Genomic DNA, 23,647 nt, shown 5'->3' on the forward strand with positions numbered 1-23,647 from the left:
ATTTTTTGTTGTTCTAGCTCTATTACCAACTTTATAGGGCAAAGAAGATAGAGTTGTATCCAATCGACTTCACTAGCAAAAAACACCCCAGACCATCAAGTGAATTTATTACAACCATCCATTTCAGGTTAGCATACAATAGAATAGATCAAGCTTCAGTACATTTTACTAATTCTAAATTCTAGGAATAACTTTGTCTTTTCTTGCGCACATCAGCTATATCAAACCTTTTTCAAGTCAATATTTAAGTAGCAGGGTGGCAAATTTTAAAGACTATTTTAAGTAGTATAATCAACTACGTAATAGGTGGAGGATGCAAGCATACTTAACAATATAACTCTTCCAATTTTGAGATTATAAGATAGAAACAATTTAGATGACCTATATCTGTGTAGATTTTAATATTGAAAAGAATATCTTACCGAGAGTTGAGACATTGTCTTTCTTATAGCATATCGTTGTATTTGTTGCTTGTTGAACAAAGCAAAATTATTTATTGAAGATAAAAATATAATTAACAAAGCTCCCATAGTATAGTCATACGTCTATGCCAAAAAAGCCAAGAAAGAATAGACATATAACACTAAGTCAGCTCTCAAAGTAATGATTGAATAACAACAATAACTACACTTTGAAGTGTTCAAAGTAGAGGAAAGAAAGTGATAAATGTTCTACATAGTATATCTATAATTACTTTAAATATCATGCAAGTTTTAGTTTAAATTATATCATTTTGCTTAATTTGACACGATGACTTTTATCTTTCTATTTTTGTGCCAGTCTTTAGTGTTTCGGCCATTAGCAAATTTAAATGGGCAAACCTTAAGATCAATCTATTAGTAGGCTTTCATTTAGCAGTCGTATCTCTTTGGACAACTTATACCGTCTTGATAATTCAAAGATAGATTCAAAAAGCCGCACAAAGTTAGCAAAAAATTGAGCAGTTCAATGAAGTAGCATAAGTCCAACATCCGCAAGTTAGATCACTAATTTTCTTTTATAATTACAGACTGCAAAAACAGACAACATATCATCATCACCAATATCTACAAGACACCAACAAATAGAAGAATACCATATTTTTAACATTCTTAATATGTTCATGGTACTGTATAATTTGACAAACAAAAAAGATTATACCGTTGTTTTAGCATGGATCCCTTCTCTTTTATTTTGTAATTAGCATGCTTGTCATTAACATCCTTAGCAACTATTATCCATCAAGATAATAGAAAGAACCTGGTTATGCAGTTCATGAGAAATGCAATAGTGACGTTACGTTTCATAGACAGTGATTAAATTGACAATTCAAGTAACACAAAAATGATAATACAATCTAATTTCAAGTTGAACTATTAAATAAGTTGTCTCTTAACTTTTCCTCACAATCTTTAAGTTTAACCTCATGTATTTATACCATAAATGTTGCATAGATACACAAAATGAAACTTAGAGATATACTAAAAACCAAGATGAAATTATAGGGGCTATACACTGAGAATACCTCTTTTCCATAGATACAAAAATAGTTCTTGAAGATTTACACTTTTAACTTTCTCACCAGTTTAATTAACTTTCAACATGCACTCCATACAAATAATGGCGCCAAATCTTCAGAGCAAAACCACTGCTAACAATTCCAAATCATGTGTCGGATGATTCCTTTCATGCACCTTAAGTTGCCTAGAAACATAGGCCACAACCTTATCATGCTGCATCAAAATAAAACTCAGTCCCACACAAAAAGCATCACAATAAACAACAAAATCATCTATACCCTCGGGTAGGTTACGATCGGAGTCGAAGTCAACTTATCCTTCAACTTCTCAAAACTACTGTCACAAGCATCGGACCACAAAAACTTCATCTTTTTCTGACTCCACTTAGCCAATGAAGCAACAATAAAAGAGAAACTCTCCACACATCACCTATAATACTCGGCCAAGCCTAAGAAGCTCTGAATGTCGGTTGAAGTCATGGGTCTAGACCATTTCTTAACCACCTCAACTTTTTAGGGATCCACCTTGATCCCCTTACTAGAAACCACATAACCCAGAAAAGTCACATCATTAAACCAAAACTCACACTTAGAAATTTAGCATACAACCATTGATCCTTGAGGGTCTGCAATACTATACAGAGGTGTTTGGCATAATCCTTCTCACTCATAGAATACACCAAAATATCATCTATAAACACAATGACAAACAAGTTCAGAAACTATCTGAATAACCGATTCATAAGATCTATAAATGCGGTCGGAGCATTAATCAACCCAAAAGACAACAACAACAACAACAAATCCAGTGTATTCCCACATAGTGAGGTTTGGGGAGAGTAAGATGTACGCAGTCCATACCTCTACCTCTAAAGAAGTAGGAAGGTTGTTTTCAATAGACCCTCGGCTCGAGACATGGAATACTACACAAATACATAGTAAAGCATGGAATAAGATGGCATAACATAAATACGACACCCACAAGTAATAGAAAACAGAGAAAAGTAAACAGATTCGTAAATTAGTCAACCCAAAAGACATGACCAAAAAACTCATAATCGCCATACCGGGTACAGAAATAGTCTTAGGGATATCCACCTTCCTAATCTTCAACTGATGATAACCTGACCGAAGATCAATCTTAGAAAAACATCTAGCACTCTAAATCTAGTCAAAAAGATCATTAATCCTAGGAAAAGGATACTTATTCTTCACTGTCACCTTATTCAACTGTTGATAGTCGATACACATCCGGAGAGACCCATTTTTCTTACGCACGAAAAGCGCGGGAGCTCTCCACGAAGAAATACTAGGATGAATAAAGGTCTTATCAAGAAAATCCTTCAATTTCTCCTTTAATTCCTTCACACTCGTTCTACCTTACTTTAGATTCATGAATTCCTCCGCCTTAGATTTCCTCAACTCCTGGAGGAAGAAACGACCAAGGAAGGCATCAGAAAACTTATCCTATAATGCTGACTCGGCATCATCACCTCTCAACTGCTCCCACTCTTCATACCACTGATATGCCATATTTTTCAGCTGATATACGGCAAACTCCACACCCTAAAAATCCGTAGCATGCATAACCCAAAATATCTTTTTTATCTCATTAATGAATCCTTGAGGATCTTCCTCGACCTTAGAACCTATAAAGGTTGGAGGACTCAACCTCATGAATTGTCCAACTCTATTGACCTTAGAACAAGGAGCAAAAACACCCATACGCTCAGACTGATGAGACTGAGATGTCACTAACTGAGTCAACAGATGAATAGAACGATGGAACTCTGCATTAGAAATATCTTCTTGAGGTGATTGGGCATGAGTGTCACCATTTGGAGAAGGATCAGTGGGGACTAGTGGAACCCCAGGTGGAGCGGCACAATTGGGAGCACCTTAGACCAAGTCTGCACTCCATAAGCAGGATGAGTTCCTTCCACGTTCTCCTCAGGGAAAACAGAGATTTTAAGGAGGTTCTACGAACATCAGATCTTCTTGAAGGCATGATCTAAAATACGAGTAAGGCAGAGATTAGAGAAATTCAGGACATCAAACTCTATAGCTCAAAATTAGAAGAAAGAAAGGAAAATATTTCTAACGATCTTGTAGCCTCTCTCTTATAAGTGTAACGCATTTTACACCCATAAAAGATCCTCAACTTGACACAGGTTTGTGAACACCCAATGACCCTAAACCTAGGATCTGATATCAAGCGTGTCACTACCCGAACCAGGGCCTGGCTGTGGTGGGTATCTCAAGTCCGTCGAGGATCAGAGGCACCCCCTTTGGCTAGTCATACAGAACACAATAATCTATAGCAGCGAAAGAATTTAGAATATATAACAAGATAGATGAATCAATAACTCAAGAAAGCTGAGATGCCAACAATCATCCCAATCCATACTAATCCACAAGGCCTTTATATCTGAAAGACAACCTAATGTCGGTACATACCCTTGACTATAGCCAAAAATAAAAGAATCTGGAGGTAGTCTAAGACAAAAGTAAAGATAAGACAATGAAATGAGGGTCTTCCGGAGAATGAAAGCTCACCTTTTCAAAGCTGACTCATGATCAATCTAGAAATTATAGCTGACTCATGATCAATCTAGAAATTATCTATCATAGTGCAGGAAGAGCAAAAGTGTCTCCACTTTCTGCATTGCATGGGAATATAACGTTCGAAGAAGATAGCTGACTCATGATCAATCTAGAAACTACCTATCACAGTGCAGGAAGAGCAGAAGTGTCTCAATTTTCTGCATTGTATGGGACTATAACGTTCGAAAAAGATTAGCGGGGTGAGCGCTAGCATGTAACTCGGGGATAAGGGGATAAAGTAATGCCTTGATCAATTCAATTAGAAATTATTCAAGCCAATGCACATAGTCATATATATATATATATACGTACACACACACACACATATATATATAACATATCGGGATAAGAAACAAGGCTTAACATGCAATTTAAAATATTAGGATCAACTCTCTCTGCTGAAAGGGCCCAGTGCGTGTTAGCCACATGAACCAAAGATAACCAAGGAAGACTAGCGAATGTCTCGACCCCACGTCAATCTAGGATATATGTATATATAATATAGTGTGAACTGTGTACATGATCATCAAGACCCCCACGTCGACAAACGTAATTTCCAGTGTCCTTTCTCCTTGGGACTTACACCTTCACGATAAGATACACAACCCCCATTAAGCCCAATTAAAACAAGTTTCACATAATTCATCAATTAGGTCAAGGAATTTTTCATTAACACATAAACCATAGGTATTGTCATACCCTTACGCTTGCAAGCTTATAATTATGTCATTTCAATTCCATTAAGTTGGGGAATGCCTCAAACCCTTAGTTTATTAAATCAAGTTGGGAAAATGCTACGACCCCTTTTAGTTTATTAAATCAACATTGGGGAATGCCATGACCCTCTTTAATTATGCAAGTGGGTTGAGGGAACACAATTTTCAAGACCAAATTCACACCAAAATCATTAATTTGGGGGAATGCCTCGACCCCATCCCATTCACTATACCCATGTAGCCCAACGGGTTTTAAAATACATAATTAAAGCATGAACAAATACATTAAAGCCATGAGAATCCAATTCAAGTACCACAACTTTAAAACCCTCAACCCAAGTCAAAATCCTTATTTAAATTCACAAAAATAACCATGAAACATATGACTTTACATAAAACAAGTTTAAGGAAAGAGTAACATGCCTGAGATGCCAAGAGTTATGAAAGATAAATCAAGCTTTGAGCCCTGGATGATTACCCTTGAAACCCTAGCCTTTGTTCTTGCTTAGAGGATTTGAGAGAGTTTGAGAGTAGTGTTGATAGAGTAATGAGGTGTTATAGGTTCCCTTAGGTCGTAGGTTTCAATTGGGGAAAAGAGGGGAATTACTGAAATACCTCACTTGAGACATAGAAAATTGTTGCCCAGTCCTTACGGGTCACGTTACGACTCATAATATGACTACACGACACGTTAGGACAGAAAAATTGGGCACTTCACTGGTTTGGTCATGAGTCCAACCATACAACTCGTGACCTCACCTTACGACTCATAAGGTAGAAGTCTTAATCAAGACAAAAAGATGGACAATCCTCAGTGGTTTGACTACGATAGGCACTATACGACCCGTAGGGGGTCCTCACGACTCGTTATCAAATTCGTACCCTGGGCAGTAAGCTCAAAACTCGAAAACCTCAGAGGCAAAAATTTTAAGGTGTTATAAATAGTTAAGCTCCCTTCAGCTTTGTAGCGGTAGGCATTGTCAGAATTGTGGATTGAAGACTTACGCATCTCCAGATTTCACAGTTCAATAATTAGAGTTTTGCAATTTGTCACCTATTACCTCACCCACCACCTAAAGTTTTTGAAAATAGGTACCAAAAAGTTAAAGTTGTTAGTTTTACCAAAGATAAATAAGACAGAAATTGTGTGCGATCAAACCACAAAAGATTGAGGAAGAAGAGTAAGAATAATGTAGAAGTCAGACAAGAGATAAAGAGAAACACAGAAAGAAAAAGGAGTGACTCATTATCATGACTCAAAATGTTTCTTATTCAACTGTGCAGAGTAAATGCCATTAATGTTAGCTCTAATTGTAATACTGTCCTTGGTCATTCCATTCTTCATGCTTCTATATAATAGAAAAGAAAAGAGAGGGGCATTTCAGTTTTAATGTTACCTTGAATTTCTTACATCTTGTAGAAATCCTACCAACTAACAACATTAACATCTTCCGTAGCTTAATGAGATCATTATTTTCACTACTCGAACTTCATTAAGTGGAGATTTTCCACCTGCCAAAAAGGTTCCAGTAGGAATTGAGTTGTCAAAAAATAAAAAGCATTATACTATGCTATATCTATAGCAAAAGGTTTTGTACATTATATTGAAAGCAAATACATTTTGAAATTGTTCTTTGGTGGAAAAGTTACGTAATCAAGCATCATTTATTGAAAATACTTGGTAGGACCTTTTACTTGTAAACGTTCTTAATTAAGAACTATTTCAAACATGAAAAACAAATTCAATCACCAAATATATGATTCTTAAGGCAGGTATTTAGTCACCGTAAATAACATAAATTAAATTCATGGATAAAAAATTGAGCGAAGCTTCTTAAAAAAATATATTTTTTGTAGAGCCTATCAAACATTATGCACTCTACAGGTGAATCGGCACAATTATAACATCTCTTGCTTTATATTCCTCACAAAGATGCGAATTATGTCAAAAAAAGAAGATGCTGCAAGTCAAACATTGTTATGGTGAAATGGTCTATTAAGATTAGAATTTTTATAAGTAAAATCCAAAAAATTTCATATGAGAAGAGTACTACATATACAAGTTAAAAGAAGATTTGGACTAAAATTGAAATAGCTACTGACCTTTGCTGACCCACATCTTGACGGTATAGTGTTAGATTTCAGCAGTGGCTCATCTAAATTTTCTTTTACAGGACAAAACTGAACCGTCAGATCAATATGAAACTACGACATGCTTGGTACTAAAAGACTATCTCATAGCATGCACCTTCACTACGACAGTTCGCTTAAATCTAATTGTGCATAAGAACTCTTTGAATGAAAATGAGATGTAATTAATTTGATTTGATATTTAAAATTTTTGAACCAATCCGATCCATATACATCTATATCAGTGATGATTATGAAAAAACAAAACGAGATAAAGTCAAAAAAATAGAGAAAAATGATTGAAGGAAATCGGGCGACTTGCATAAAACGATAATATGTCCCCACTAAATGTCACGAGTTAAAAGTTTTATGGATATTTATTTGGAAAGAGATATTTAATTTGTATTTATTTTTAAAGAATTTTATATGTTTAGGTTTTTTTGAACAACTTTAGATATGCTGGCATAAAACGATAATATGTCTATTATCCCCACTAGGCTATGATGAGGTAAAAACTTTATGGGTTATATATTTAGACATTATTATTTAATTTGTTTTGAAGTTTAAAGATCTTTACATTTTAGCGTTTGCGGAATAACTTTAAATATGCAGATTATAACTTTTTGTGTGTAGCAAAATCAAATCTAGTAAAAAAAGTGAATCACACAGAAACACATGGCGAGATCAAATAGGAAGGAACATCTGCATTCAATCCAAAAAAAAACAAAGAAGACTATCCCTGATTCGTCTCAAGAAGCCTCGAGCATCTACGAGCAATACTAGCTCGCAACAAGGCATCCTACAGAAGCCTTACTCATGGAAGACCATCTTAGTTTTTGGGGTTTTCTCTTGATAAAGTTTTTGTATAAACATATTGAGTAATTAACTTGTGCTTCTAATATATTTTTAATCCTAACAATATATAAATATTAAGGTGTTTCTTAAGAAAATAACACAAAAAATGAGATGATTGATGACACTAAAAACTTTCAAAATAAATAAATAATGAAATCGTATGCAAATTAATAAGTCATAATGAAAATGATTATAATAAAAAAATATTAAATCATGCTAAAATAAGTATGAATAATATGTACCAATTACATGACTAAATATGAAAGAGAAAAAGAAAATTAAGTTACGTATTTTAGTGTTTAAACCAATGCAAAACAAAAAAAAAAAATACTATCTAACATTATTATCATTCTCAGTGTTGAACTGAATTCTTTTGTTGGCATTAGCATTTATATAATTTGGTTTAAACTTTATTTGAGTCATTAATCTGAACGCTAAAAAACTTACTGGATCATTCAAAATTTTAAATTCAAACTTAAAATAATATGTCAAAAGATAAAAATAGGTAAAAGTTTAAAAAATATTTATAGATCACATTAACATAAATATCATAGGTACATTTTAAAAAAAAAAAAAAAAAAAAAAAAACGTATACATGTAACTTTTGGTTGGTTTAATTTGATCTGATGTTTCTTTAGTTAAAACCAAATCAAACCAACCATTTATTATCAAATTTTATTTCAATATCAAACCAAACCACTAATTGATTTTTTTCCTTGATTTGACTCGAGATATCGATTTAATGCGATTTATTAATTTTCTTCATAATACGAGATCTGATTTGAAGGGACGATATAAAATCTACAATAAAGCGTGTCATTTTAGAAGGTTTGAAAGAGCTCTTAATGTTTGGATAAGTATGGATCCGTCATCACATTGTGAATACAAGAAATTTAAACATGTAATGCGTCACATCTGAATATCCATGGAAAAGTAAAGTAATTTGACAATTATACCAGTAATGAGTAGGATCAAATGTTCATGTTTCTTGAATAGAAATATTTACAGAGGCGTTCTCCCCCACAATCAAATATCAAGGTAAGGGCTCTTGCGAATCTCCCAACCGCGACAAATGCAGATAAGCATCAGTGCCTGTAAAGTAGTGGAGAGATATCAGGAGTTGAAGCCAACTAAATGTAATGTTGTTATTTCCTAGATCCATGTAATGATTAAGCGTAACTAAAAGAAATGGGTTTAGGGTTTCTAATTTCAGGTCCAAATTGTGTGGGCTATTTAATTTCGGATGAAAGAATATAAAATGGAGTAAATGCATAGGATTAAGCCACGTGGTCCTGCATTTGGGTAAAGAGTATATACATTCCGAAACATAGACGACAGGTGCATACACGTACCTAAAGAGGGTATTATGCATTATATTTATGATAGTTAGGGGTATATTTGTCCTTTTTCCGTTACCATAAAAGTTTATTTAAATGCTGCTCCATGTAGTAATCTTCCGTCATTCATATATATAACTATTAAGGGTGGACTTCATAAACACTCCTAAATATTTCATCTAATTCTAACAACACTACTGCAAGGCGTTAAAGAATGTGTCCCTCACAACACCACACTGAGATCTTAATCCACAAACCAACAGAAGATATTTCCAGAATTTTAATTAAGTCCAATAGCCAAATACACACTTGTATTTGTTTCGTTTTGACATCCCGTCCTTTTTATATCACGGCGTTTCACCCAGACACCTAAACACTCTCAAAATAAGTCTTTTACATGCCTCCAACCCTGTGTTGCTCACTCGCCTTGACATGGAGGACACATCAGATCCACCTCAGAAGAATTAAGGCCTATCAATGTTTGTTTTTTTTACAAAAAGTTACGCAATGTTTTTATAAAAAATCCAAATGCATCCCAAACCTTCCTCCCCTCTTGACACGTCCCAATCTCTCCATCTTTCTATCCACACCATCACACAAAAAACACTAAGGGAAAAGATATTGCTTACTAAATTTATTCAAGTAATCTAGAGATTGAAACTTGAAAGTCATGCAAACAGGGCAAGAGGTAATTTAACATACCATAGCCTTCCATGGAGATAATTTGCAAATCCCCTCCAAAGTAGCGAGCATATAAACGACTTATTGGAAGTCCATATCCATAACCAGCCAACGTAGACGGAGTAGCAACATCTGTTGTTTCAAGGTCTGAATGCTCATCCAATGGATTCCTGGCAGTACTGTAGAGATAAGTAAAAATTTTGGGAAGGCCGCTTCTTGGTATGCCACCCCCTTCATCAGAAACCTACACAACACATAAACTACACTTGATAAGGATGGGTAGGAAAATAGTAAGATAGACGTTCTTAGATGTAGAAGCAAAAAGTCCCATAATAATATAATAACAATTCTTAGATAGAACACTTGAGAAGAGATCATGCCTTGATGGTAACATCCTCAAGACCATCAGCAACTATTATTCGAATAGGAGGGGCAACTTTGTCCGAGTCCACAAATCGCTCTTCCACAGCACGCAAGGAGTTCTTAACCAACTCAAAAACCATTAAATGCAGATGTGTGGGCACATAGCTGTCATAGATTCCCGTAAAAAGAGAAGCATAAGTGTACGCTATAAAGCAAGGAGAATAAGACTTTCCACAACAACAAGAATCCATATTATACTTGGAACATTTACATTAATAAATTTTGGGACAACGATAATCAGAGAAATACACAGGCAATATAGAATACAATGGAACAAAGATAATAAGAGAAACACATAGGAAGTATAGGATACAATGGAACAAATGGGAATGAGTTAGAAGCGACGTACGGGAATGTGAAGTTTGGGTCCCCATAAATGTTGACATTAGGTGCACTGCCATATTCACGCAAGCAAATACAACGGGCATCCTCGCTAGCACTGCGTGCAACCTCCAGAGGGGACATTTTTGTATGTATATAGCCCACACAATCAGGAGGTGGATTAGGATCGTGCAGCACCACATGCTGCCCTGCGTTTGACAGGAATTCAGATGCAACAATGTACTATATATCATCTGTATGTATAAATAGTAGTCAAGAGAAGAGGCTAACCGATAAGCATGCGGATCCCGATTCTAGACATGTAAAAGCGATCAAGAAACTGGTGTATCTCATCCAAATCCTTATAATCAATCTTAGGGTCCAGATCTTTCTTTAGTTGTTGAACTCCCAAAGCCATCATAGGTACAACGTTGTTGTGCCGGACCTTAACCAAATTAATCATTCGTGTGAATTCCAACTCGTCATTCTGATCCTTTATATCCGGAAAGGATCTAAGGTCACGGAAAGAATCCAAATACCAATCTCGGACCTAAAAGAAGGACCACAGACGTTTTAGCTCTTCGACTATACTTGTGCTTGGGAATGAAATTAATTAGCGAATAAAGAAAAAAGATGCTGCTTGCTACTCATCATGAAGAAAAAAGGGAAAAGCCCTTTCAAGCATTAGTAGTAGACTAGTAGGTAGGTAAGGTACCTTTAGAACAGCAGGCTTGAGAGATAAACCATAGGGAAGGTTTTGGAGCTCAATAGCCCTGCGAGCAATGCGTATAGGGAGCTCCTTGTGAAGGAATTGAGAGGAAATGAGCAAATTGCGGGCAGTGGGTCTGGAACCGAACTCCATCATATACTTAAGACTCACACTAGTCTGTTTCATGGAACCCCATCGATGCACATCCTCGATAAGTTCCTTTGAAAACGACTCGTATAACTTCTTTGCCGCCATTTATTTATACCTTACCTTGATTGATTGATTGATGGAGGAAGCGGTCAAGTTTTGAGCCTTTCTATCCATCCATCTTCTGACACACTCACCACGTCCACTTACTTACCGCTTAAGCTCACACGAACACAGAGAGAAAGATTGTTTCGATCCATCCATCCTCAAAATTCAGATGAGAAACGAGAGATACTTGTAGACGCCCTTGCTCCGGCGGCTGTTGCCTAATATTTTACCAAAAAGGAATGGATATTGCTGACTCAAGAGAGAGCAATGAGACCACACACCCAATCAATTCATACTCCTATTTCATTTTGGTCTTTATTCCCCCTTCCCTCGTTTCATTTTGAGACAAATTATGCAAAAATTATACTCCATCCGTTCACATGATATTTTTCACTAAAGTAAATATTTTATGGTCAATCACTATTATTTTATTTTTATTAAAATAAAATAACTTTTTAGAAAAAAATAAAATAATTTTTTAGAAAAAAATAAAAAATTTTGATGGCCAAACGCTTACTTAAACTGTTTGACTCTTAGAAAGCAAAAATGCACGTAAATTGGGATATATGGAGTATTTCTTAGATAGTATATATTATAAAAGCAACGATTTTGACATGTCTGCTTCAGCTGCTTGCTTCAACCGTGATTCCATTATATTACCCCTAATTAATTATTTTAAGTCATTTATGTATTATAAAATTAATGATATTTAATAAAAAAGATAAAATAGACATTTATGACATATCTATTTTAGCTACTTTAATTCTACTAAATATCATCCGTAATTAATTATTATAAGTCATCTAAATGTTAAAAAATTAATAAGATTTAATAAAAAAAGGTAAAATGGATATAAAATGATGGATTAACTCTTGATTTTTTAAATTAACTTGACGTCTTATATGAGATTCACTTAAATTTTTTTCACAAGTATTTTTTATAGTAATTTTGTTATATCATTTTTAATTAGTTGTTGTAAATCATTTAGGATATGTCTGCTTCACTGCTTTAATCGTAATTTTATTATATCACACCTAATTACTTATTATGGACATCTAAGCATTGTGCCACTTAAATTGGAATAGAAGAAAAAATATTATAAATCACAACAATTAAAAAGTTAAATTATTTAAAAAATATAATTGACTATCAATGCCACAATAATTTGGACAAGGAGAGTAACATATATTATTTGAAAATTACATAAAAAGTATTATGAATTATAATAGTTAACAATTTAAAATATCTTTAAAAATTTAATTTGGTATATATTTCAAAAATACACGTAAAATATACTATAAATTGCAATAATTAACAAATTAAAAGATTTAAAGGTCAACATGCCTATAAAAAAATTTAATCTTTTAAATATTTAAAAGAAAAACTTAAAAAATACTTTAAGTCATAACAATTAACCACTTAAAAAATTTAAAAGATATAAAATATTTAGTAGACTCTCGAAATTATATCAATGCCACTTAAATTGAAATAGAAAAAATTATAAATTACAGTAATTAAAAGCTTAAATTATTCTAAAAATATAATTGACTATGATGCCACAAAAGTTTGGATAAGGAGAGTAATGTATATTATTTAAAAATTACATAAAAAATATTATAAATTACACTAGTTTACAACTTGATACGAGCCAAATGACCATCATAGCTTTTGATGCCATCATTCGAGGCCAACACATGGAGAATCCAATTTTGGACTCATTGAAAGCCCGAGAGTATGCATGGACACTCAATAAAGTAATTCTGTGTGTGGAAGGTCGCTTAGAGGCTTGCCTTGATAACTACCCGAGGCTCCAAAGGATTTCAAGTGTTGAAGTGTGAAGAAGAAGTTCTTACACTCCATGACCGCCCCTTATTAAGGGTGTTTTGGTCTTTTTGTGCCTTTTTTTTACACTCCTTAGGAGCCCCTTTTTATTAAAGGTAGTTTGGTCATTTGATGTAATAGCTATAACTAGACTCCATTAGGTTTATTTTTTAGTTAATTTTTGATGATATTTGACAAGAGATATTCTTGAACTCCATTGGGAGTATTTTTAGTGTAGGGCTTGGAAAAGCCACCCGAAACTAGGGCAAGTTGAGTGTGGATTCACTTGGGTTACATTTTGGCTTAGAAAACGTTGGTGCTTGAGGAGATTGATTTTCCTCTTGTGTCTACGTAAGAGTGTGGTGTTGCTATTGTGGTTTTTAGGGGTTCTAGTATTTGATACATACTTTAGTTCCTAAATGCTTATAATAGTTTATGTTTCACTACCTATCCTTTACCTTCTTGCGTTTTTAGTTTGGTGTTTGTTTCTTATCTCGGCTTCATCTTATTTCTTTAGGGTAGTTTTCATCTTCATAGGTAGTTTCTGTATCATTTGGTATCAGAGCCACATTTTAGAATCGTTCCTACAATTCTAAGTCTTGGATTGTTGTTACTTTGAGAAAATCAACACAAAAACAATGTCAAAAATCCAAAAGTTAAAAAAAATAATTATTGTTCACGTTTTTGTACTTTGGCATATTTTTGAAACTTAGATCTAGGTAATTTTTGTGTGTTTTGTTAGTTTCTAGTGCTAGATCCTTGTTTCCTAACATTAATAGAGTTTAGATCTAAAATTTAAGCGAAATCCGGATTGTTTTGAGCTATCCACCATTGTTGAGATTGAGTTTGAAGAAACTTGAGGTGGATCTCATTTTTGGTAGAGGTGATTGTGGCGTTTTGAGTTAAAATTATGATATTAGTGCTTAGTTTGTCAAAGTGACCTTGGATCTTCAAGAATCATCAAATTTGGAGGTTATTTGCTTGAGAGTTAACTTTGGTCAAACCTTGAATGTTCTTGGTGTTCTTCAAGTTCTTCATATCTTGTTGAAGAAGACTATCAAAAAATGGTTGTTTGATCTAAAAAGAAGAAGAGAGAGGGTGTAGTACTTGTTTGCTCAAGAAATATTCCAAGCATCTTCCAAGTCTTCCAAAGGAAGAAAACAACAAAGGAATATTCAAGTACAAAATAAAGTACACGGAGGTGGGGGGTGGGGTTGGTGGACCATTTCAAATTCAAACCATTTTGAACTTGAAAAAGGCTCCATTTCTTCCATTCCTCTCCTCAAAACCGAAACTACACCCCTTTAGTGAAGATTGATAAAAAATTCATAGTTGGAACACAAGAAATTTTCAAAAAAATCGACCAACCATAAACTGCCACCTCATCACTTTTCAAAATCAACCCTAAGCTCAAACTTTTGGATTCTTAGTTTCAATTTATTATTTCCTTAGTTTCATTTCTTGATTCTAGTACTAATTGACAAACTAGTAATTACCTACTAGGTTGTGAGTTAGTTTTGAATCCACTTTTTTTGTGTTTACATTCTTTGTGTGCCTTTTTATCGTTGGTGATTCGTTGTATTTTCTTGGCTCAAGTTCGAATGAGATTTCTTTGAGTCTTCAAATGAAAATCCATTCTGTACAAGAGTAGAAATCAACACTCAACACCTCACGGATTACAAGCCAACTTTCAACACTTGTGAAATCAAGTTTGAGGTAACAATGAAGTGGAGAGTGTGAGGATACTTTTGAGCTAGCTAGTTGTTTTTTTCTTTGTTTTTGTCTTTCTTAGGTACCATGGGTGATACTTTCAATGCCACTTGTGAAGATTTTAAACGGGACCTTAAAAAGCTACGCAAATTGATATCTACACTTAGACCACCAAATCTAGTTCTTCTTGTCCAAGCGCCACTTAATACAAAACTCCCTTGTGATGAGAGCTCCCAAAGGAAGAAGTGGGATACCATGATACACTCCAAGGTTAAGGCAAAAACTCATGTGAGCTATATGGTAAAATTGCTATATCCTATACTCTTATAAACTTAGAATGTTGTGATGTGGCTAGTAGTAGCCAAGTGGATGTAGTTGGTGGTTTGCCTAGAGGAGAATGGCATGAGTCTTCCCTTTGGATACTCTTAGTATTGCTAGGTTGCAAGAAGATTCAATTTTTGTTGTAAGCAAGCAAACACTAGTTGATCCTATAGATGACAAAATTGATTCTTCTCGTAAGAATGAATTGAGTCCACCTAGTGCTAGCACTTGTAAATTGAATAAGGTTCCAATGCCAAGTGATGAGAGTATTCACATACTAGTTGATCCTTGTGAAAACCAAGGTGAGTCTATGTTGGCATGGGGGTTGCCCATAACTAGTGGCAGTGTGAATGATGATCAACTTACTCCTAAATGTAGTCTATTACTTGAGCATGTGTGTGGTGTGCTTGATGAGTCTCAAGTTAGTGATGATGTTGATAGAGTTGATCATGAAATTGTAGATGATTATTTGAGCATGTTATTTGATTAAAGCCTTATTGTTGCTCATAGAAATTGTGGAAATGATAATGTCATGGATAATGATCAATTGGGTGAAAATGATCTTGATTTGCTTGAATGTTTGGAAAACCTGAATGGTACTTATTTTTGTAAAAATGGTTTTGGTTATGACCCCTTTTGTGCTCATGGTGGTTTGTATTTATGTGAGGATCACTCTCTTAAAAGAGAAGGTGGTTCATGATTAGAAATTCCATCCACTTCTTCCTTATGTGTTTTTTTATGTTGAGCATACTAATGGTGATGAACTTGAAACTGGAGAGTACATGCATAAGGACACTATAGTTAAAGTTAACTTGTGTGACACCTTTCTCTACCCTCTTTTTGATCATGATAATTCTAATGATGGTAAAAAAGGTATGACTTATTGTAAGGATGGCACATTAGGGAAAAGTAAGTATAGCCTTGACCTATGTTCTTGGATAGTTCTCCCATTTGACACCGATGACTCATTGGGTTGTGGAAATTGCAACACAACTAACTTGGTGCTTGGTCAAGACGACAACCAAAGGTTGATTGTGGATATTGGTATCCTTTCCTATGATGGAAAGTCTTTCTTGGGGATTTACAATTCATTTGATAGACCCAAGTTGTGCATGGGAGGAATTTTCAACAAAGTTAAGTGTTCACTAAAGAAGGGGAGTAATAAAAGGAACAAAGAAAGTTCACCCTTAAGTGTTTCTATTCTTTAACAAGGTATCACTGCTTGTAGGTCAAGGAGAAAGTTACCTCTTAAGAACACTTTATATGAATTCCATTCATATAATATCCTTCTTTGTGACTTGGTTTTGATTAGGAACCCCTTTCTCAAAGGTGGTTTCATACTTGTGGACCCTAGGTCAAATGTGTCATTGCCTCTTTGGGGTGTTGCTTATGTATTTGCATCCATGTTTGACACACTTTGCTTAAGTTATATGAACCACAACTTGTAGATGCCAAGTTGAATTTTTGTTTGTGGAAGAGTCCAAGGATGTTAAAGACTTCTTGTCACCTTCATAGGGTTGGATAATTTAAAGTATCTTGTCGAACTCTTGGGAGAATGCTTAATATCATTAGTACAGGGAAACAAAACCCTTGGAAGAACTACGTGTCTTGGATTGGGATGTTGCATAGTAGGTTTTCTAGTTTCCCTAATTGCACGGCTACATTGATGAAATTCATTCCCCCAGGAAGTTGTTTGAAAAAGAGAGGTCCTATGTGCTTGCCATGTCTCTTTCTCTCTTTGATTTTGCAAGGTATGGATTCGATGTCAAATTCTTTTCAAGAAGGGGAGGATGATATGAGCCAAATGGCCATCATAGCTTTTGATGCCATCATTTGAGGATAACACATAGAGAATCCAGTTTCAGACATTAAAGGCACAAGAGTATGCATGGGGAAGTCATTTCAGACACTCAATAAAGCAATTCCATATGTGGAAAGTCGCTTGGAGGCTTGCCTTGATGACTGCCCGAGGCTCCAAACGATTGCAAGTGTTGAAGTGTGAAGAAGGAGTCCTTACACTCCATGACCGCCCCTTATTAAAGGTGTTTTGGTCTTTTTGTGTCTTTTCTTTACACTCCATAGGAGCCCCTTTTCATCAAAGGTAGTTTGGTCATTTGATGTAATAGCTATAATAGACTCCATTAGGCTTATTTTCTATTTAGTTTTTGATGATATTGGCAAGAGATATTCTTGAACTCCATTGGGAGTATTTTAGTGTAGGGCTGGGAAAAGCCACCTGAAACTAGGGCAAGTCAAGTATGGATTCACTTGGGTTGCATTTTGGCTTAGAAACGTTGTAGCTTGAGGAGATTGATTTTTCCTACGTAAGAGTGTGGTGTTTCTATTGTGGTTTTTAGGGGTTCTAGTATTTGATACACACTTTAGTTCCTAAATGCTTATAATAGTTTATGTTTCACTATCTATCCTTTACATTCTTGCGTTTTTAGTTTGGTGTTTGTTTCTTATCTCGGCTTCATCTTGTTTCTTTAGGTTAGTTTTCATCTTCATAGGTAGTTTCCGTATCACATCGTAAAATATCTAAAAACATATTAATAATATGGTTGATTATCTAAATTCTATTTTTGTCATATAAATTTAAAAAAACATAAATTGAACCTATACAATATATATTTGTGTGTGTGTTAATGATGAATTTGAAGAAAAGAAAAAAAAATAATTTTGTTCTTTAATGCTTAATTAGTGTATTTTTTTGGTAATAAGGATACTTATATTATATCATAACATCACAACAAAAACTACAGAGAGACATGTGGTAGCACTGTCACCATAGTGTCTGCACATTGTGCATTATTTACAGACAATCCGCTAGAAGATAAAGTAGTAGTAGTAGGGAATTTTGCAACTGCACTAGCGGCAAAGCATCCAACGAGTTCACTCGCCTAGTAACTACGTATCCCCGCTTATCAGCATACAAAATGTTTAACGCATCTTGGGGAGGCAACCAAAAAGTAGTAATAGTCTTGATTGAGACGTTAGACAAAAAGAATGGTTATGCAGTGGAGATGTCTTTCCTTGTTAGACTATCTGTTAATCTATTCTGCTCTCATTAGATGTGGATAAGTGACGGATTGCCAAGCTGATGGAGAAGGAACCTACAATCACATAATAGTGCACTATTAGTGTCCGCATTGTTGATTAAAGTAATCAGATTATTTGCGTCCACGTTTATCTCTAATGGCTTTAGTTTATGTTGCATTTTTAGGTGTAAACCTATAAATAAAGCCAATAACTCAAGATTAGAAATATCTTGTGCCATTGTGGGTGTAGTGAAGCCCATTACCTCCCAAGCTATTTCAAGAAACTCCCCCTAAAGCCCCAGTATTCATGTTTAAACATAGTATTGCATCTGTATTCAACATTAGACAGTCACCCTTTGGTGGGTTCCATTTAACATATAAAGTAAAAGGGTTTCATTTAATTCGTGAGCCGCCTGCAAGGAACCAATATTGGGTTGCCAGATTTAAAGCCAAATCTGGAGATGGGACACCATGTTGGTTATCAAAGAGATGCTTATTTCGACAAGTCCATATAACCCAAAGGTAATTAGGTATAAAGACCTGAAGAGGTACGATGGAGGGTTGAGGATGATGGTATTGTAAAATACTTTTAAGCCACGCAATAAGAGAGTTGAAGGAGTCATGTGGTGGTAGTTGCAAGGAAAAACCCATGTTAGTGATTAATTTATCCCAAAACTGTGCAAGTTCCCGGTGTTGACACCCAATATTGGTTCTTTATGCTTAAATTAACGCATTTAGATTTCCTAATCGTTAAATGACACAAACTGTATTTTTCACACATTTTTTGCAATTGTTAATAAATTATTGATAATCATCATTGTTTTAAGATTTTTAACAATTTATTGTCATATTTGAATTTTACATAATTTATTGATAATTATTCTTAATTTCGTAAATTTTAGGATTTTTATCAGTTTATTATCATTTAAAAATTTTTCCCACAGTCATCTACACACATACACAACATAACACTATAATTCTTTATTGACACACTATAATTTTAATTATTTATACCATAATACATTTTCAAGATAATTATATATTTTTTATTATTTATATTTTTTCTGTAATTATACATTGATATTCATATTTTTGTACATTATTTAATACAATCTGTATATGTAATTCGATTTAATTATTTTAATACACTGAGCAACAAATCAATCTAATCAAGGTTTCGTCACTTTTTAATAAGGTGACATTTGCGGTGATGATTGACGTTTTTATCATTTGAATAATAATCTTTATTTATTGGTTAAAAGGATGAAATAATCCTTTGATTAATAATTTTAAAATTAAAAAGTGTTTCAATAGAACAAGAGAGGTCAATCTTTAATTTTTTGGTCAATAAAGAATGTCATTTGTTATTATAAATAAATGAGAGATTTTTTTTTAACTCACAAAAATACGAAAACACACAAAATATATTCACACTCATTCACATGATTTAAACACACATACTATTCTCAAACATCATATTTTCTTTTTCTCTCTCTACTAATATTATCTCCATTTTTGCTGCTTGCTTCTTCTCCGTCGAAGAGCTCCGGTGAAGCTTCACCAGAGAACACCATCACTGCCATCTCCACGCCGCCCTTTTCACCTCCCCCTCTTTCTCCTTATTCTCGCTGCCTCGTTGGGAATGATGACCGGCGAGCACTACCAGCCACCACTGCTGTGTCATTTCTTTTTTCCACTCCCTCTGCTTCTTTGTTGTTTATGGTGGTCTACACCAAAATGGTTCAGATCTATCAGAGTTAGATGTTTTTCGACGTTGCTCCGATGAAAAATCCGTTAAAGCAACGTCGTTGCCACTATTCTTTTGGCTTTTGTCCTTGTTTTCGATTAATATAATTGTTATGATTTTTTTATATTGGTCTGTAATCTAAGTAGATTTAGCCGGGGTTAGTCGTATTTCGGTGAAGTATCATTAAAGCCGACACTGTTTTCATTGTTCTTTTTTTTTTTTTTATGATTTGTTGATTGCATTTATTTATTTTTCTTTTCTAAGTTTCTCTTACTGTTATTATTAAATTATTGTTACGATTTTGTCTATGTTTTGACTATCTCCGTTATTAATATGTTGTTGCTACATTTTGTTGTTATTCTACTGACTTATTCATTAATTTAGGATTGATTTTTTCCGAAAATTACTTTGAAAATACTTCTGCTTTGCTATTGTTTAGCTAATTTTGAATTGTCTTGAATATTTTTTACTTTTTTTATTTTATCATTTTATTACACTGATAACGAACAGATACTATGCTATTTGGCCAATGAAAATTTTCATCGATTTATGAGGCATTCATAAATAAAAAAGACGGATATTACGTATTTATACGTAATAAAAATAAATAATTCGGGCAATAACGAAATCTTTATAACAACGCAAAAGGTTTTATGATTCGTATCTTGGCAAGGCGATTTAGGATGGTCAATCAGTCGAGCAACCACTTCGTAGCCATGGTGTATCTAAGATCTAATTTGAGCCCACTTTTAACGAAAATCTATTGTTATATACATATAAGCATACGTAGTTCTTAATTTATTTTGATAATTATTTATTTGTTACTAACATTTTTACAATGAGTTTTTTGTACAGGTTCTCAAAAATATTTGTCAAAAGTGGCAACTCAAAAGAAGAGCTTAATTTTTTATGTTTTTATTTTTATATATTTTTACACTTGTACAAAATATTGATCATAATGATAACCTTATTTTGGAGCGTTGGGCGGAGATATTCTTTATTTACGCAATTCTCATCACACGTTTAGGAAAATTTAGACAGTTAATATTTATATTAAATTAATTTAGATATTTATCAATTAATTATACTTTTACATTAAAAGATATTGTGTAATCTTTTTCTTTAAAATAATTTTTTCTTTATTTAATCTTTTCTTTTCTTTTCGGACAATTTTGTTTACATAACCCCACATACTTTTATATATTTTTATGATAATATCGCATTATATTTAATACACATTTTCATATTTGTATTTGTAAACTTTGATTTCTTTATTTTTCTCTCTTAATAAACCTAAGTCTGGCCGGCAATCATATTTGTTTATTTTGAAAGATACCTAATAACTTTCCTTCGAAATAATTTTAACCCTTACCTAGAATTTAAATTGATTTTGCAGATTGAAATAAAGTAATACTTGTTAATAAATAAATTTTCTTATTTTCCTTAAAAATTAGGTGGGGACTCTGTATAAATTTATTCTTTTTAGAGTCCATAATGACAGTTTGGCGACTGCTGAGGAGAAAGAAGTTCTAACCATTATAGACTTAGGTAAATATTTATGTTTTTATACATTGTTATTTGTTTCATCCTATTTGTCTTGATTTATCTTTTCTATGTGGCATAAATTATTTATTTATTACTACTTTGTATAGATTGTTTATTTGCTTATCGTGTTGTATAAATTGTCATTCGTTTATATTTTCTCCACTTCAAAAAGCTGACACTCACACACACTGTACACGCGGATTGTACATTGTACTTTTTCAAAATTCTTTCAAATTAACTTACTTTAGAGTGTCGACGCATACGTGGGGTAAGCGAAAGTTTTACTGCTGTGGGACTATGTATTTTTCATATAAGAAATTCAAGGCCGTGTCTACCCACTCATAGTAAAAATAGGATAGATCTAAAGCAACACCTCTTTAGGTACATGCATCATTAGTCAACTTTATTCAAATGTCTGAAGGGTTCACGACCCAATTGACACATTCACAGTCTCTGTACATATTTGAAGAATGATTGTGCATATTCATTAATTATTTGCTCTAAATTGGTTATACTTTAGTGTGAAGGTGTAATCTAACCTTTGTGTTGTAGGGCAACAGATACACCTTAGCAACATCGCCCCTAGCTGTGTATAGGTTTGAACTACATTTTGACTTGATTCTTGTCCTGACAAGATACATAGGCAATCCTATATTAGGGTTCGATCTCCTCACCATTTCAAAATGATTTCTCCAATATTCAAAATTGGGGAAAATATTCTGGAACAATTCAAAAACGCTCTCTAATAGGCTTCAAAAGCGCAAATTAATAGCTCCTCAAATCCAAATCTCATTGACATTAATGCCTAGCCGGCCTACCTTCAGATCTTCACCCAAATTTGGTTCAAGAATACCTAGCTTTTTCTTTCAAATATCGTAAATCATTAAATTTATGGCGTATTGATCTCCATTCTCAAAAGCAAGGATTCAACATTCTTTCAATCATAACAATCTTGCCAACTCTGCAAAATAATGCCATAACTTCTTCAATGTCTGACCTTCTCAATATGGCCAGCATACTGAAGTAGCAACTAAGCTCTCCTCATGCTTGATCCTCTCTATCATTTTATCAGAACAGTTTTGATTCTAAAAACAGTTCTTTTCTGGTCGTCTTCCTTATTATTTTCAAGGATGACCACCATTTTTTTACAGTTACACATGGCACATACAAATTCACAAATTTGCCTGAACTACGCAGACTTGATTCTTATTTTCACAAAATATGTAGGCAACCCTCATTTGCGTTCGGTCCCATTCTTTTCAAAAAATAAAAAATAAAAGAAATTTTGACTTGATTGGTACCAATACAATTAGGAGTGTGTATGAGAAAGAACAAATTGGTATGATGAAAAGGACCCACTTTATGGTAAACTATAGATTATTTTGGTACCTTTTATCACACCTGAGTAATGCTTGAAAATTCTCTTACATACATCTAAGACAAAAACAAAACCAACCTCATCGTTTTATGTGCATTGTATGGTGAGCTTTAGTTTGATTCATTGCATTGCATTGTTGTTCTAGAACTTAGCCTAAATATCTGTTGAGGTGAAATTCTGAGTTATACTTGGTTTAGGAAAGGATCGTAGGTCTTCTTTGACCCGATTGTGCCTTTCACAGTCCACCAAATGACAATAATTCCTAGCATTCCCTCTTTTGAGTCCAAAGTCTTTTCTTTGGACAACTGCATCTAAGTCTATACCTTTTTTAGTGCTTACATGCACTATTCTTCTCTTGGACTCACCCCCTTGAGAGAATTGAGTACATGTGAATTGTAGATGAAGATTCAAGATTAAAGACACAAAATGTAAAGGATATATTGTCCCAGATGAATAAAAATAAAAAAAATGACTTCAAAAATAGCAATCCCCCTTAAAAAGGAGAAAAGAAAAAAAGAATAAAAAAATATAGTTTCTTTAAAGAAAGGGAGAAAAGCC

At 33.9% G+C, this 23,647-nt stretch overlaps 1 protein-coding gene and 1 long non-coding RNA gene across 2 annotated transcripts; both read right to left on the reverse strand.

Annotated features, from left to right (window-relative positions):
* Positions 1-1,298: 1,298 nt before the first annotated feature.
* LOC107856530 lies at positions 1,299-7,838 on the reverse strand. The gene is made up of 3 exons (XR_001670587.2): positions 6,922-7,838; positions 6,216-6,330; positions 1,299-1,712 (listed from the first exon to the last, which is right to left on the reverse strand). It is a non-coding gene; the product is annotated as an uncharacterized LOC107856530 (long non-coding RNA).
* Positions 7,839-8,725: 887 nt separating this feature from the next.
* Positions 8,726-11,859, reverse strand: LOC107840100 (pyruvate dehydrogenase (acetyl-transferring) kinase, mitochondrial). Its single transcript, XM_016683831.2, has 6 exons — positions 11,281-11,859; positions 10,857-11,115; positions 10,594-10,774; positions 10,202-10,349; positions 9,843-10,065; positions 8,726-8,895 (listed from the first exon to the last, which is right to left on the reverse strand). Exons 1-6 carry the CDS (start codon positions 11,527-11,529, stop codon positions 8,837-8,839), a joined length of 1,119 nt encoding a protein of 372 aa, XP_016539317.2. The 5' UTR covers positions 11,530-11,859; the 3' UTR covers positions 8,726-8,836.
* Between the last annotated feature and the right edge of the window lie 11,788 nt (positions 11,860-23,647).

This window comes from Capsicum annuum, chromosome 1, assembly GCF_002878395.1.
Source record: "Capsicum annuum cultivar UCD-10X-F1 chromosome 1, UCD10Xv1.1, whole genome shotgun sequence".
In the NCBI taxonomy this organism is placed as follows: Eukaryota; Viridiplantae; Streptophyta; class Magnoliopsida; order Solanales; family Solanaceae; genus Capsicum; species Capsicum annuum.